Source organism: Carassius gibelio, chromosome A5 (genome assembly GCF_023724105.1).
Source record: "Carassius gibelio isolate Cgi1373 ecotype wild population from Czech Republic chromosome A5, carGib1.2-hapl.c, whole genome shotgun sequence".
Classification (NCBI taxonomy): domain Eukaryota; kingdom Metazoa; phylum Chordata; class Actinopteri; order Cypriniformes; family Cyprinidae; genus Carassius; species Carassius gibelio.
In genome coordinates, this window is record NC_068375.1 from 23,769,505 (window position 1) to 23,785,823 (window position 16,319).

A 16,319-nucleotide genomic window follows, 5' to 3' on the forward strand; every position below is an offset into this window, starting at 1 on the left:
TTGCGGCATAACTTAGTCTGTAAACAAATTAAAGATAGTTAGTATCTTAAACCCCTCTGCACGTCTCAACTTCAACAAGAGAGTCAAGACTCACTATAGGTTTTTGTAAATGCATTAGTCTCCCAGCTGAACTTCTCTGAAACTCGTTGTACAGAGAGGGACACCATGTTGCGACTTCGCCCTAAACGTGCGCTTTGATTGGTCCGTTTCGGAATAGGGCGGGATTTAGCAGCTCGGTGGGAGTGGAGGTGATGGATCGCGAGTCACTGCGCTGTGAACGGTGTGCGGGACTGACTGCGGACGCACCGGATCCACGGCTGAGCGCGGAACAACTCCGAACAAGATCCAAGGCTAAAAAAGACGCGTCATTAATCGCAGAGGAAGCGACAAACTGCTGGAGTTTCCCCATCGGTTTATACCCTCGAGACGAAACTGTGCACCTTTCGGCACGCGAGCCAGGAGCGGACAGTAGCTGCTATCCCGTTTACCAGCGTGTGCTAAAACGACAGATCATACAATGTGAGAAGCAGACAAACTCGGGAGTTTACTTTTCGTGGTTCTTTTTGCAGGAAAATCCTAATGGAACTGGACAGACATTTTTGGCAGTCCTGTGACTGACAGTTAAGCTTTGTTCCAGGACACTTTGAACATGGATATAGGTCGATAAATCTCGGACAAAACTGTTGCATATTTAAAGCGCATCTCTATGATTTGGGATAAAAAGCGAAAGGAGTCTATTTTAAATCAGACACATGATAGGACCGGATTTGTGCACCAACCTGAACCCCAACACGGGATCGATGGTCCTTATACCTGTGTGCGTGTCACTTACCTCCTATCTGGCGTGATTTGACCTTTTGTAAGGCTACTAGCTCAATTAATAGATGAGTACAATAAAACAGTCACGCGCTACCGTTTACCTAAGTGAAAGGTAGCATCGATTTCTGTAACAGAGAAACGTTGTAGGAGAAGCCTCCTGTGCAACGTTGTGCGACACCTTTTTTTCCTCCAAGGCAACACTAGAAACATTGGATTTGGAAGTTGAGCCATGGAGCCCCTCCGCCTGGACGCATAACTGAGTCTGTTGCATGTGCTTCGGTAACCTGGAGTACAGTCGATCGATAGGATCTTATCTTCTGGCTGGCTTGTGTCTCTCCGAGAAGCGTGGAAGATGGCTGGAAGTGACTGTTCGTGGAAATATTACCTCTGGATTCTGACAGTCATGTGCAGATACACGTTACCCGCAGCCAAATCACTGGAGTCTGTCGTGTGGAATTCACAAAATCCCAAGTAAGTGCACGAGCGCGTGTTTAATAAAATCCCCTAGAAAGAGCGTGACGTGTTCCTACAGTCTCGTATTAATAGTTTGACTTATAATTTCTTTATGAAATAGACATACAGTTTGAGCAGTCCGGTTTGAATATCTCCGCTACTCGTATCTCGACTCGTTCTCCGTCATGATGACATGAAGCTCTCGTTGAGCTCGAGGCTGAAGTGACCGTGCAAGCGCGCGCGCTCTCGGGGATCTAACGCACAGCTGTCATAACGTTACTCCACCGCCGCTTCTCATCAACTCAAAACCCCTTGTTGAGCGGGGATTCGGGAACTCTACTGCTAGTACAACTTCGTTAAATGTTTATGGGAAATATCGTAATTTTTAAGAATCTCTTGGCTGCTGCGCATTCGGCTTCATAAATCTGACGTGTGGCCTTGACGCGGCCCTAATTTCTCCGTAACATACTTAAAAAATTAGAAATAGGCAGATCTGCTACTGTTGCACTATGTTTTTAGCACGAAGCTCACTCTGTCTCTCGGCGTGTCCAGCTTTTCTTGTTTTCCCTTGAGAGGCGATCTGACTCTCCGCCACCGGCCTGCGGGATCCCGTCGGCCCGGTGGCTCTTTGCGAATATCATATTGATCAAATCAGAGTTATGTCGAGAGAGCTAATAGGTTATTAAGCAGTTTTTTCCTAGAAGCTCATAAAATCTCCCTGATTGCTGCTCATAAAACGTTCAAGGGAGAGTCCAGCATGTTTACTTGACCTGAATAATGGCTCGAGACGCCACTGAAGCTCGACTCAACATAGGCTACTAAAGAAAGCTTATTGTTTAAGTCTGCATTCGTAAAAGAAGTCATGATTTACTTTTTTTTTAACTCAATGTATGTCGTAACCAAAAGTGGATTTTATATTGTTTTGTTAGTTGACTAACATAATGATTTGTTATTTTGAATTTAGTTTGGAGCATTTATTTGTCTCTCAAAACATAATGAGCTTCCTATCAGCTAGACAGCTTTTTTTGGGGTTTGGGATGGGGTGGTCATATAGACAGCATTTTGGGCATCATAAGCTCATCTTGGTTTGCAGCTCAAAGGGTTTTGAGACTCAGTCGCTGAGTTATGACCGTACACATGGGAGACAGAAATAGTGCACATGTTTTTTATCTTTGGGAGAATATTTTAATTGAGGAGTCTCTTGGTTGGCCTCATAAAAGATGAGCAATATGGCCTTGTAAAATAACTTGAAAACTTTAGCATGTGAGAACCCAAGGGGCGAAGCGAAAACATAAATTGTGCTTTTAAAACTAAAACCGCACTGTAAATTACAAATGAACATACGTTTACTATTTATTTTTCTTTTTTTCATTTTTATTGTTTGCATGCATAAACTGAGTAAGGAACGAAAGAAGGGGAAAATAAAATAGCTGTCTAGAAATTGTGTAACACTTAACAACTTTAATATAGTTAAACATTATTACATTATAGAATGCTTAACTGATATTTAGTTAATATACACTCAGAAACTTAGAAATTTGATGAAAGATGTATAAACCAATTATATTGATATCTTTTTAAGCACTGTACTAAGTTTTAATGGACTTTTTTTAAAGTTATTTAACTTATTAAAGTTTTACTAAAATGTATTTAATGCAGCCCATTTAAATAAATATTTTTCCCATTTATTTATAACTTGCAACTTAATGCTTTTATGCATGTTGAAAAATAATAATTTTCTTACATACAAAGCACTTGGGCCAAGATTAAAAATATGTAAAATTCATGTTTGGAGTTTAGTATTATTATTATTATTATTTTAATAATAGGCCTATACATTTGTAATTGTATGTAGGAGTTAAACCCGTTAGAGAGATCTTAAAAACCTTCTGGTCCTGCGAGAAGATTTCAGATCAGTTGCTGGAGCCCCTCTGTGTGTGGATTGTTTTACTCATTCAAACAGCTTTGAGCTCCACGGCACAGCAGATGCTCAAACGGGCCTGCTCTGTTTCACCACAGTTGCTGCATGTTGTTTTATGTACTAAATGTTTATTTACTCACAGACTTTGTGTGTGTGTGTGTATGCACCTGTGCACGAGCATGTGTGTGTTGCTCGGTCAAAGGTTCAGAGACCCTCACTAAAGATTGAGAGGAAGAGAATTTGAAACAGCGCATGAAGTCAAGTGAAATAATATCAGAATCGTTTGTTAGTGAACGTTTTTGAATGAAACGAGAGGCACGTCCGCATATCTCAGCCTCAGTAAAACAGAGCAGTTAACTCGATGTACTCAGATGAATTGGTAGTTGAACGCAAATATAATCCTAAGCACTCTCATAAAGACATATGGGCCTCGGGCAAACATACTCTTTGCGCTCTATCCCTGCAAACGGACATATGGGAGCATCCACCACCCTTAAGTCCAAGTCACACTTTAAACCTCTTACCAGTGAGGCCATCGTACACACACACACACACACACACGGCTCTCTTACCCATAATAATGTGCCATTTGTGTTTTAGGTCAGACTTCTCTCAGACTGAATGCAAAATATAATTGAAGGAGTGTAAAATTAGAAAAACTCCGGCTGCGTTCTCCACCCCTCAGCAGTCTGATATTTATATCAGCAAAACGCTAAATTGACTCAATGCCGAAGCTACCCCTGCGTTTTCTCTTGAAGAAACATTTGGTGGAACAAGAGCTTCAATGATTTATTCTGTTGACACAATTATGTAAATTTAATTACTTCTAGACACAACTACACATACGCGCTCACGCACAGACTTACCGCTGGTTTCAGATGTATAATTCTGTTCCTCTCTGCATAGTTCACAGCTATAATTTGGACTGAGAAAATGTAAAAAGCGACACCCCTCCCCTCCCTTCGTCTGCCTTGAGGGAAGAAAAGAGAAGTGGGATCTGCTGGGAATAGAGAGAGAGAGCGACAGACAGAGAGAATAAAGTAGCTAATCATTGGGACAATTATCACATTGAGGCAAGAGATTTCAGGTTATATCTTATTCCCTTAATGTATCTCATACTATACAGCTAATCAAACACACACAAACAACAAAATGAGGACTCGCTTTCCTTCCCAGCGTACGTCATTAAATTCTTCTAGTTACAAATTAATATAATTTTACTACATTCAAATTCTTGGCAGCCACTCTTATCAAGAAAACACTCTAGCTGTTAAGAAACAATTTTCTGATAAACGACTGCAAATGAACAACATTTCTTTTGGCTTTTTGGATTATTTAAGAACAAAGTAAGAGGGAGTCCATGATATATGTATGAATGTGCCCGTGTGTTTTGGCCATTATCCAGTGCTAAGGGAGGAGATGAGGAGCTAATTGGAAATCTGTCTCTCATTAGCTCAAAAATGCTACTGAAGTGTTTTACGTATGTGTGTGTGTGTGAGTGTGTATTTAAGCCTACACGTTTGTTCATTTACCCAACACTTTCTGGTGCACAATTAGCCTTGTTCAGCAACTTCTATGTGCAGACATAGCCGTCTAAAAAAAGCAGTAAAATATCCTGTTCAGCTCATGAACACTTTTTTCCAAAAATGTAAAATGTAAAAATTAAAATCCAACACAAATTGTCTGAAAATTTTATTTTATTTCTGTTGAGGGTATTCCATAAAAAAGTGTTGTTTTGAATCCCACTGACAAAACTCCACAAAATATGGTTAATGTTCCACAGATGAAAGAAATTCATATAGTTTCATATAGAGAATTTATTTGAGTTTTAGTAAAAAGGACAGAATTTTCAAGCAGTTGGCATTGGATTATTAAAAAATAATAAAGGAGTAAAACAGAATTACAGGAAAGTGTAAAATAGACCTATTTATGGAGGCCAGACTTAAACCTGCATCCCTCTGAGAGGCTCCAACCTGTTGCAAAAACATGCTCTGATTTGCTGCGTCTCGTGAATGTAGAAATTTCCAAAAGCTGTTTTTTGGGACTGAAGAATCTTATTATGATGACAAGAAAAGACATTAACGGCCTTTGGCCTGCACAGGGATCATGTCGGTCTCAACTGCGATCAAAGTTACGGATTTCCACATATGCCTGTGTAACTGTTCGGCAGCATTTAGGACATGTTTAGGCATATATTCAGTCATCCACAGCAGTGTCACTTTCGGTCATGTGTCTGTGTGCATTTACGAGTGTGTCTGCGTGTTTTGTGTATGCATGAGTAAGTGTGTGTGTATGTCATGTTCAGTGGTGTTATAATAGGAGTTGACAGTGAGGAGATTAACTCTGTCAGAGTTTCAATATGTTGAACAGCAAGAGCGGACTCATGCAGACTCACACACAAACACACTTCCCTCTGTCTCAGCCAGGCATTTCCACAACAGACCTGTTCCTCTCTGAAGTTTGTGTGATGTGGCTTTTGTTCCAATGTTGATAGCATTTCACGGTGTTGTGGATGTTTGTCAGCGTGTGTGTGTGTGTGAGTTGTGATCTATAAATGTTATATCCTGAGCCTTACTATGTGATGTCCATAAAGTATGTACATTTTAATGGGGATTCAGTTTGCAACTTAAAACCGTTAAAGTCGTTATATAACACAGAGAGAGAAAGTGAGAGGAGTTGGCATGGAACCAAATTTTTATTGTACATCCATGTGTGTGTGCGTGCACGCATGGGGAGGGCTTCATTAACAACAGTGCTTAAGTAACAAACGCACATTGTCTGTCCCTGACCAAGCATGACCGCTGGGCTCTCACAGCCTCCTCCAACGGCTCTCACACGCACAGACGCGCTCCGAGCCCAGCGCCCGTGTTGTTTTAAGGACGGTAATGTTTGTAGTTGGAGGCTCTGTTGGAGCACACGACGGAAGAGGAACAGTGGCAGCTGCTGGGGGGTGGGTGGGTTGTTTTCTTAGTTGTTCTTTGGGGACAAAATTGTCCCCAGAAGTTAGCAAAATTTTGACAAAGCCTCCTTTGGGGTAGGCCCAGTAAATCCTCAGAGGTCAAAATCATTCATAACTAAGTAATTACTTATGTGACTGTAATGTATGTTATGTAACAAAATTTTTGTAACTGTAAAAAGGCTAACATGTCTCTGTTAGGGGTTTGGGTTATGGTTAGACTGCTGTAATTATAATTGGCTTTATTTATAAATAGTAGAAGTCTGTGCCGCCATGCACATGTTTAGATAACTAGGTAGACATGTAAACACAGGCTTTTTGGGGGATCTCAGTAACGTCTGCTAATTCTTTAAACGGACAGTTGATGCCAAAATACATTTTTTTTGTCATCATATACTCCCCCTCATGTCATTACAAGCTTGAATGACATTCTTTCTTCTGCGAAACGTAAAATATATTTAAGATTTTTTTTCTTTCTTTTTTCTAGAGTCTAGAAGTCAGTAATTGAACAGTAACCAAACTCTAATAACACGAGGTTGAGTAAATGATGACAGAATTTGTAGTTTTGGTTGAATCTCTTTAAGGTGGCTTCCATGGCTAAACATTCACTGCGCTGATATAAATCAGAGTTTCAAAGTAATGCCATCTGATAACATTGTTATATCATGATAGCACCGCAGTGTTTTTTTTTTTTGTAAACAGCCAAAAAGTTTTGTAAACAGTCCCACCCCAAAAAGCACACGTACATCTGCAAGGTGTCTGTTAAAGATCGCTTCATCTGGAAAGTATCTGTTGTGTACAAACATCTGATAGACATCTTTTAGACGTCAGTTTTACAAACATACTAAATCATAAACACCTTAAAGACACCTAATAATTGATAGGAAGCACCCTCTGCTAATATTGCAGATGAAAATACAGATGTACAGATGTAAATGTCAAATAGACGTCTCCGGGATGTGCTATCAGGGACTATACTTTCTTCTTTGTCCTGTATTTATCTTGTACCACAAAATGACACTATTGCATCTTTTCAACTCATTTTGAGAGGATTTGATTACTTTACCCAAGGCCTTAACTTCTAGAGTTACTGTGAAAATTCAGACATCATTTACTCACCTCCATGTCATTCCAAACTTATAAGATTTTAAGTCTTCTGTTGAACACATTATGTTTTTGTATCCTAGAATGTCCAAACTGCAAACTTCTTATTGATTTTTTACAGATTCTTACTGTCTGGCTCCAGTAGGGGCAAAAGAACAATTCAAGGAAAGTAGTCCTTTTTACTCATGTCTTCTGAAGCAATATGATAGCATTGTTTGAGGAAATTTAAGTCCGTTTTCCTTGAAAAATCTCCCCTCCACCAAAGCACTTAAATATCTTTCACACAGTTAACCATTCAAAATGTCCTGCCTGAAGACACACCAAGTTTTTTTGAAGGTATCTTTTCGAATGAGATTTGAGAACCAATAATTTGTCTTTTTCCCTTTGTCCCTGCCACAAAGCCGTTGTGTGAAATATAGTGCACGAATCACATGCACTTTCATGATGATTATGGGGGGATCAAATTATTGCAGCTGCACATTTATTTTTCCTGACTATTTGAAGTAGTATTTTATTTTAGCCTACCTTATACAAATACATAATAATACATTAAGTTTGCTTAGAATGTGACAAGAGTCAGATAGGATAGAGTCAGCTGCAGGATAGAAGTCACTAGTGCTGTGGTTCAGGGTGGATGCTTGTATGTATCATTACAGTTGGGCTGGATTCCTGGCTCACGGCAGTTTCCCCTATCCTTCTTATGATCAGCCATTATGCAAATTCCTAGACTCAAAAATGTCCAAAAACAAACCCGAGATGTTAAACATCAGTTTCTCTGTCCTTCTTTTTAAAGAGGGGATAGAGCACTGTATCATCACGATTAAGATCTGACCCTAATGTGTCTCTCCGTAACGACACACATACACTCTTCCCTTTGTAAAACAGCTGCAACCTTCCCTGCAAAGTGACTTGAGTATGTCACACACACAACAAACACAAGGGTGTGAGGTGGGAAATGATTAGCGTTCTGTAAGGAGAAGTTTGCGATCTGTTGGTTCCTTCACTTCTCTGTGTGTACATTCACACTCTCATGTTTGCTTTACCTTTTGACTTTGTGAGACAGTACACACTAGCATATTATGGATATATATATATATATATATATATATATATATATATATATATGTGTATATATATATGTGTATATATATATATGTGTGTATATATATATATATATATATATATATATATATATATATATATATATATATATATATATATATATATATATATATATATATATATATATATATATATATATATATATATATATATATATATATATACAAACAAATGAAAACAAAGAGTCACTGCAAGTTTAGCAGCCTGTTTAATTCTGTTATATACTCATACACACACATAGAGCGGGCCATTAGTCACACCCTTTTAGAGTTCAAAGCTCCTCCGTCCTTTTTATCCACTTTCCAGTCGACAGCTCAGACCATCATGCTCACTAAACCCATCATTCCTTGCCTGCGTGTGTGTATGTGTGTGTGTGTGTGTGTGTGTGTGTGTCCGGAGAAATGGTCACGCTTTCAGTCAGCTAAATGCTGCTGTAAAGCATCAGAGAAGCTGAAGTCTCCAGCCTGCTTTCATCTCCAGCTGATCTGAGCTCAGTGCTCTCTGCATGCAGTTTCTAATCACAATAACCTTTATTAGCTCCGGCTGACCTGAGAGCAGATCTCTCACGCAACGGTTTTAAGTTGCTTAGGGTTAGCTGCCATTCGAAAACGTACTCCTGAACGCACACCGGGAGATCACTGATCTTAGGTTTGGTTGAAAACACACAAATATCAGGCTCAGGACGCCCACAGATAGATCAGGCTGAAAGCTGTTTACTGGTCTTGGAGCTGTGGAAAGCTGCTTTTGGGGAAACGTCTGAATCAGCCATTTTAAAGGCTCATTATTATTTAAAATGGAGGGGAGAAGGAGTTTAGAGCCATTATTGGTGAGACAGGGATCTCTGCCTGCAGCTGGACAGAACAAATGGAAAATCGAATTATAAAACAATGCTGAAAACACACTCGATGCACACACATACACACGGCGAATTCATAAAACATAAGCAAACAAGAGAGTTTGTTCATCTGTGTGTGTTAACAGGTTTAGCTGTGCTTGTGAGGCCTATATTTTGAAAATGCAGTGAAACCTGTTGAAAAGTGGACTCAGAAATCATGTTTTCCTTTAAATCTGCTGACATCGACAGTAAATTGAGTTTGGCAAATATCACCACAAAGTATTATAATTCTGTCTGATACTTCTAAATGAATAATGTATTTTTATATTATGACCAATGCAATAACTGATAAAAGGACAATATTGATTGACAATATTGGGGGCAAATATTACATTTAACAGTGCTAATAAATGATTTTATTCTTAAAGATTTGAACTTTGTGGACCTTAAAAAAACTCCATATAAAAATAGAGGAAATTAGCTTTCACAATTAAACATACAGTGTTGATTGATACAGCAAAATACAGCTAAATAAGTTTGAAAAGTCCTCACTAATATAGTGAAACCGACATGTAAGGTGTTAAGTTTCTGTGTAAAATTAGGCAAGAAGAAGGTGCATACACTTATTCTAGTCCACATTACCATGACAGACATGCTGAAACACACACACACACACACACACACACACACACACTTAGTGTGATGATGGAGTTGTTTAGTGTCTAATGACAACTTGTCATTCTTCTCTTATAGGTTTTGGTTCCCAAGAGTCTCTCTATCACTCCTATTACATTTCTCATAGGTATAAATATCAATCAAGTCACAGATAACTTCATATGTGTTGACATTGCTATTAGAAAAATGACAATTTCTTCCCTGTGTGTGTGTGTGTGTGTGTGTTTGATTTCTTCTGCTGTTTCCTCCCAGGCAATTCAGAGTGAGCTGTCAGCCAAGTATAACCTGTTTGTGTGTGTGTGTGTGTGTGTGTGTGTTTGCATTTGCTTTAATTGCTCTGTAATGTGAGATTCGGTGAGAAAGAAACACACACAGACACTGAAACTGTTTCTGCATCACTGTGACCTGTGACTCGCACACACACACACACACACGCATACACACATTAAGAGCTTGGATATTATACTCGGTGTGTGTGTGTATGTTTAACGGTGTTATCCTGGAGGAGCTCTGGAAGAATTCATATCTTTCATCTCACACTCAGACAAACACAATGTGTGTGTGAGTATGTGTGTGTGTGTGTGAAAGAGAGAGACAGACTTTGACAGAGAGAGAAGAGACAGAGTAAATATGAGCATTTCTGGCTGCGGTTTCCCCCCTTTACACCCTAAATGTATATACTGTCTACCATAGCAACTGTTACCAGTGTGCCATTGCATTAGGAGCTCAGGTGAAGACTCTTAAAGTTGGTTATGAATACTGTTATTAATTAAATCAGTACTCTTTTGCTGTTATATTCGTGTTATTAGTATTCAGTTGTTATTTTTTGAAACCTGGTTGTTGCCATCCACACAATAATTTTATTTAACACATATATAATTAATTAAAATGCTCTTGTAAAATGTGTAGTGTTCTGGCTTGTAGTTATTTACCCATTGAGTAATACAGTATAGCACAGCAATACTTGTTTTTCATAATATTTAACAGCTACATATTATTATTATTCGGTATGTAGCAAATTGAACAGTTTCTGTAAAGTTGGTATAATTGTACAATGAATTGTATTTTCTCTCATGTGAATTTGGAGGTAAGAAACTCTACATTGGCTCAAGTTGTTTCAGAGCTGAACAGATCTAAGAGATCTTCTGGCACTACAGGAAGACCTGTCCTGTCATACAGATGTCCTCCTGTAAGCCTGATGGGAAACTATCAGATGTCACAAGAAACTCGTATAGTCACAATATTTCAAGTGTATCATCATCAAAACTACATGAATGCAGAATACACTACATTGCAAACTAAAAATAGTTTTGTTATTCTTTTGCGGGCTCCCCGGTGATTTCCACCCATAACATCAAGGCAATGGGCGAATGGAAATGTTATGACACCCATAAACAGTGAAGTGGAAGAGTTCTTGTGAATTCTGTCTGTTCACATGATGTATCTGCAGATCTTCACAGTTCAGTAGGGAAGTTTAGCTTGACCTCTAACCTCTAGGCTCTTTGAACTGGTGAAAGTAATATGAGCGGAAAACAGCAGCTAAAGACATTGAAGAGGAGAGCAGGAAACAAATCCAGTGAAAGAATGTACTTTTGTCTGATTGTGTGATGGAGTGTTAGCATATTCCTCCAAGGCAGACTCTGATAAAACCTGGTGCATGATTGCCTGTTGACTAAAATCCCAGAAATCCCCTTTGCTAGCATTGTGTTTCTATCAGATTAGGATATAAAAGGATTCACATATGTATTTAGATTAGGATTTCTTGCAAGAAATTAACTTTCAGTTGAACTTTTAGCTGTGTTAAATTAAGTAAAGACTTTCTAAAAACAAATCAGTAAAAGTCAAATTTATCTTTTTTTCTTTTTTGGTGGTAGGTTTTGGTTTAGCTATATTTTAGGACTAATTTGTCCCCAAAAGTGAGCTAAATCTGACATAACTTCAAATTGAAAAAAAAAAAAAGAACATGTATTTTCTCAATCTAAAAATTCAATAAGTTTATCCAGAGTGTGTGTGTGTGTGTGTGTGTGTATGTGTGTGTGTATGAGAGAATTAATGAGGATTGGGGGGGGGGGCTCTCTCTTAGACTCCATTCACTCATTTCTCTCATTCTCAACAAGATGCCCAAGGCTCTGTGTTTTTTGAGTGTGTGAGTTTGTGTGCAGTTGTTATTGTGAGTGGGATATGTGTAAGCTGTCGCGCGCTCTATCTCTCTTTCTCTCTCTCTCGCAGACAAAGAGCCACTTGTAGGAGCTCTGCCTTGAGAGTGGACAATCACATGACCACCACACTCTATACATACACCCGGCATCTCCACGCTGAGTGTGTGTGTGCGTCTCTATAATGAGAGATAGGTCACTACATTTTACACTCGGATATGTTAATACACACCAAAAATAAAACATAACTTTCCAGACTTTAAACTTTAAATATAAGGTATGTGTATTGTGTATATGAGCCGCCGTTGTTGATCCATTGTGGAGGTCAGATTGCCAAGATGTGATTACAGCCCCTTCTCAGAATGTAGTCGCTTGTGTGTTAAGAGGTGTCTGTGTCTATGTCCCTCTCTCTCTCTCTCTCTCTCTCTCTCTCTCTCCCCCTCTTGAATGAGGCTGATTTGCATGGCTGCTGTATTCAGTATTTAATTGGTGCCATTCAGTCCTGGTCTAATCCCGTGTTCACTTGTTTAAAAAGCGAGGAGGCCTCTTATTGAGTGTGTGTGTGTGTGTGTGTGTGTGCATGCAAGCATGTGGGTCTAACTCTGTTTCACACAGTGCACCGAATCTGAAGTGTGTGTGTGTATGTGTGTGTGTCTGTGTGTAGATAATTACATTTACAATTTGAATTAAGACATCTCCCCCACTCTCTAATGTGCTGCTGATTTAATTCACTTTTTAACTTTTTATGGTGTTTGTTTATTATCTTTGTCGCTCTAGAATTTTGTTATTCTTCTGACTATGTTCCTTGAATATTTAGTTTTAATATATTTATTTTTTATATTTACATTAATTAATCACACAGAGTAAAACACTTAAGAGTACATTTCCTCAATAATAATAATAACTCCTTTACTACAGGAATTGGTTGACTAAATGTTTCCAAATTTGCTGGTGAGATCTTCTCAGAATCAGCCCTGTGTGTTTTAGGGAGTGCACTGCCTGTTATTGAACCTCTTTGAGCTTCCAACACACACACACATTCGTAAACAATCCCTCTCAGGTCCTGCTTCTGAAATTCTCTGTCTGCAGCAGCTGCTGATTTGACAGGAAGTGATGAAGTCTTTTCTTCAGAGTTGAGGAGGTCAGATTCTTCCTCCTCCTCGCTCGCTTTATCTTTCTGTTTCTGATTTGTTCAGTCATAGCCGGCCGTCAGAGGAAGGGCACGAGTTTGACATCTTCATTGATGGGGAAAAAAAAGAGAGGGATAAAAAGAGATCTAGAAACAGAAGTATAAAAGAAAGGAATGGAAAAGAACAGAGAAGAGGCCGCAGACAGAGGAGGCAAATGTCATACAAAGAGTTTAACCCTGCAAAAACTCCTTAAGTCATGCAAATCTCTTATTCTCTAACGCACACACACACAGAGATTCTCTAGTTCTGCACATCGATGCCTCAGATATCTGCTTTTATGAAGTGCTACAACATTAAAATCGTTCATCTCTGAGCTGGGTATCACCTGATACCTCACAATATGATAAACATTCGTATCTGTGTCATGATTTAATATGTCACTCAGTCCAGATGATCATTATTGTGTCTTGTTAAACTCAGTTTGGTGTCAAGTTCAGTCTTTCTGGCATGGTTCACTACATCTATAATAATAGAAAGAATATAAAAAGAAAATCTTTTTTCATGGGTTTTTTTTTATTTTCAATTTACCTGACAGAAAACAAAAATTTCCCCCAAATTTTTCGTATATTTGACAGAAATACAGTAAAAAGAGTAATAATGTAATTTAAAATGTAAAAGTAACATTCTTTGATAAATATACATTTTAAAAAGCATTTATTTGAAACCGAAATCTTTTGTAACATTGTATATGTCTGTCACTGTTGATCAACTTAATGCACCCTTGTTGAATGGAAATATTAATTTCTTTTAGTAAATTACTAAATTGTTCAGTACTTTCTTTTTTTCTGTAAAAAAAAAAAAAAAAAAAACATGCTGACCTAAAACATTTGCAATTGTCTGTGCAATATAAACTTTACCTGTAAATTAAAATATCTCTAGTGTTGGTCGATAACTGATGTGGTACAGATACATTGTGCATCTCCACTGACATGTTAATCGCTTTTCTGAAATTCCTGAATTTACATGCCACTTAGTGTTTGCTTTGGTTTGTACTTAATTAACTTTTTTTTTTTTTAGTTGTTGATGCATTTCCTTTCTTCTATTTTCAATGAGAGAACTGTAAGCTATCATAACTGCAGTGTGTGTGTGTGTGTGTGTCCTTGTTTATATGAGTCTATCTGTTCTCATTGTTTCCCTTCTTCTCATTGAGAACATAATTGTGTTTCTCGTTAGCTGTAATCACTCAGTCCTAATTAGATTTCACAATCCTGTACACGCCCCAGACACAGACATATCCCCGTGAACGCACTTACAGCATGTTTTGTCAAATAGACAAAAGTATGTGCCCCAGTAAAAGCTTTTTGTTGTTAATCCATCTGTGAAGATGTTTTATAAGCTCTTATGTGTGTTAAACCAGCGAACAGCCTGCAGCGAGGAGCGTGTGCATGAGAGCAGAAATAACCAGCAGAATTACATTATACAAGAGACAATATTTGAGTTTGATCAGGACCATATATCAGGGAAATGCAAGTTCTCCTGCACTCCACTGATGTGTTTTTTATTTAAAGGCTTTGTATATTTACTTGGCATTATTTAGTATGAGTTCATGTCTTTTTGATTAACGGGTGTGTGTGTCTTTTTGTCTGTTTATATGTTGTTTGTAGATCTAGGGGATTTTCGTGTATGTGTTTATGTCTATGTAGTTTTAGGGCATGTCTGTGTCTGCATGTTTGTATTTGTTCCTTTGTGTGCGGTTAGCAGTAAAATGTGTAAAGGACTGTGTTGCAATCATCTCTCCTTACAGACACATATTGATGTGTGCGCGCAAACTTTCTAAAGTCTGAGAATGAATCATATACTCCCTGACTGTGTGAGGAGTGTGGATCAACACATGAACAATAAATTATAAAACTCCAATAAATTAAACGAGATGCTTCGAATTCCCTGTCCAATAAATCATAGTGAGCAGATACAGCTCCATCTCCGTCCAGCTCATTTCTGACTCTGCTCTTCTGTTGCTTTCTTTCTTTAATATTTGGAAATTGATTCATATTTTGAAATGTGTTATTAAAAGAAAAAAGGAACGGCGATAGTCCCTCTGGAGCATTTTGTGGAGGATCTTGGCAGTCTGGAGGGCTATTTGAACCCTATGTTTTTCCTCTCACGATCGCGGGGTCCACAGAGATGCAGATTCTACCAAGAATCAGCATCAGAGAGGATTGTATAAATGTGTTCGTGATTTATTGTAACTTTGTGTGCTTTGTATTGCAGGTTTGTGTCTGGGAAGGGCTTGGTGATCTACCCGGAAATCGGTGACAAACTGGACATTATCTGCCCCAAAGGGGATATGGGAAGACCGTATGAGTTTTATAAACTCTACCTGGTGAAGAAAGAGCAGGCAGAATCCTGCAGCACCATACTGGACCCCAATGTGCTGGTGAACTGCAACAAACCAGAGAAAGACATCAAATTCACCATCAAGTTCCAGGAGTTCAGTCCAAACTACATGGGACTTGAATTCAAACGCATGGCAAACTATTACATCACCTGTAAGTAACTCCAGCTTTTCTTGTATCTGTCTAACAACTTCTTTTGGGAACACATTTTTCACTATTATAACATATTTGGAAAAATTTCAGTACTTTGAATTGTAAGATTGCAGTATCTACCATAAAGGCCTTTGCACACTGAGCACGATGCGAAAAAGCAAGGCGAATCGCAGACGAACGTTGCTTTCACATCTAATGCGAAACGATTGTTCGCCTTCTGTTCACCTTGCTTTTTCTCCTTGCTGCGCGCTTGGTGGCACGAACAACAATGCAGTTTTCCTTAGATATGTATCTTGATGATTTAACATCATCCGACACGTAAGTAACAGCATTAAATTAAGATACAAGTTTCTACACCAGAAACAATTTAAAATATAAACAATTTATAATCTTTTTTAATATATATAATTAGAAGTACATTTAGCATCAAGTTAGACTTAAAAATGTATGCCATTATTTATATATTTGCTTACCCACTTTAAACTTTATTGGACGGCCCGTGTTTTTGCTTTGCGAAACTGAAAAGATTCGTCAGACTGATTCGGGAAAATACATTTGTATTTTCAGTGTGCGAATGCTCGAGGTCTATGTGGAAGCAT

At 38.3% G+C, this 16,319-nt stretch overlaps 1 protein-coding gene across 1 annotated transcript in view; it reads left to right on the forward strand.

Moving 5' to 3' along the window:
- Positions 1–240: 240 nt before the first annotated feature.
- The window catches only part of efnb1 (ephrin-B1), a 33,494-nt gene continuing 17,415 nt past the window's right edge, over positions 241–16,319 (forward strand). The window contains exons 1-2 of the mRNA XM_052592665.1: positions 241–1,290; positions 15,443–15,720. Coding sequence (XP_052448625.1) covers positions 1,172–1,290; positions 15,443–15,720 — 397 coding nt within the window. The 5' untranslated portion in view covers positions 241–1,171. The remainder of the gene's footprint in view (positions 1,291–15,442; positions 15,721–16,319) is intronic.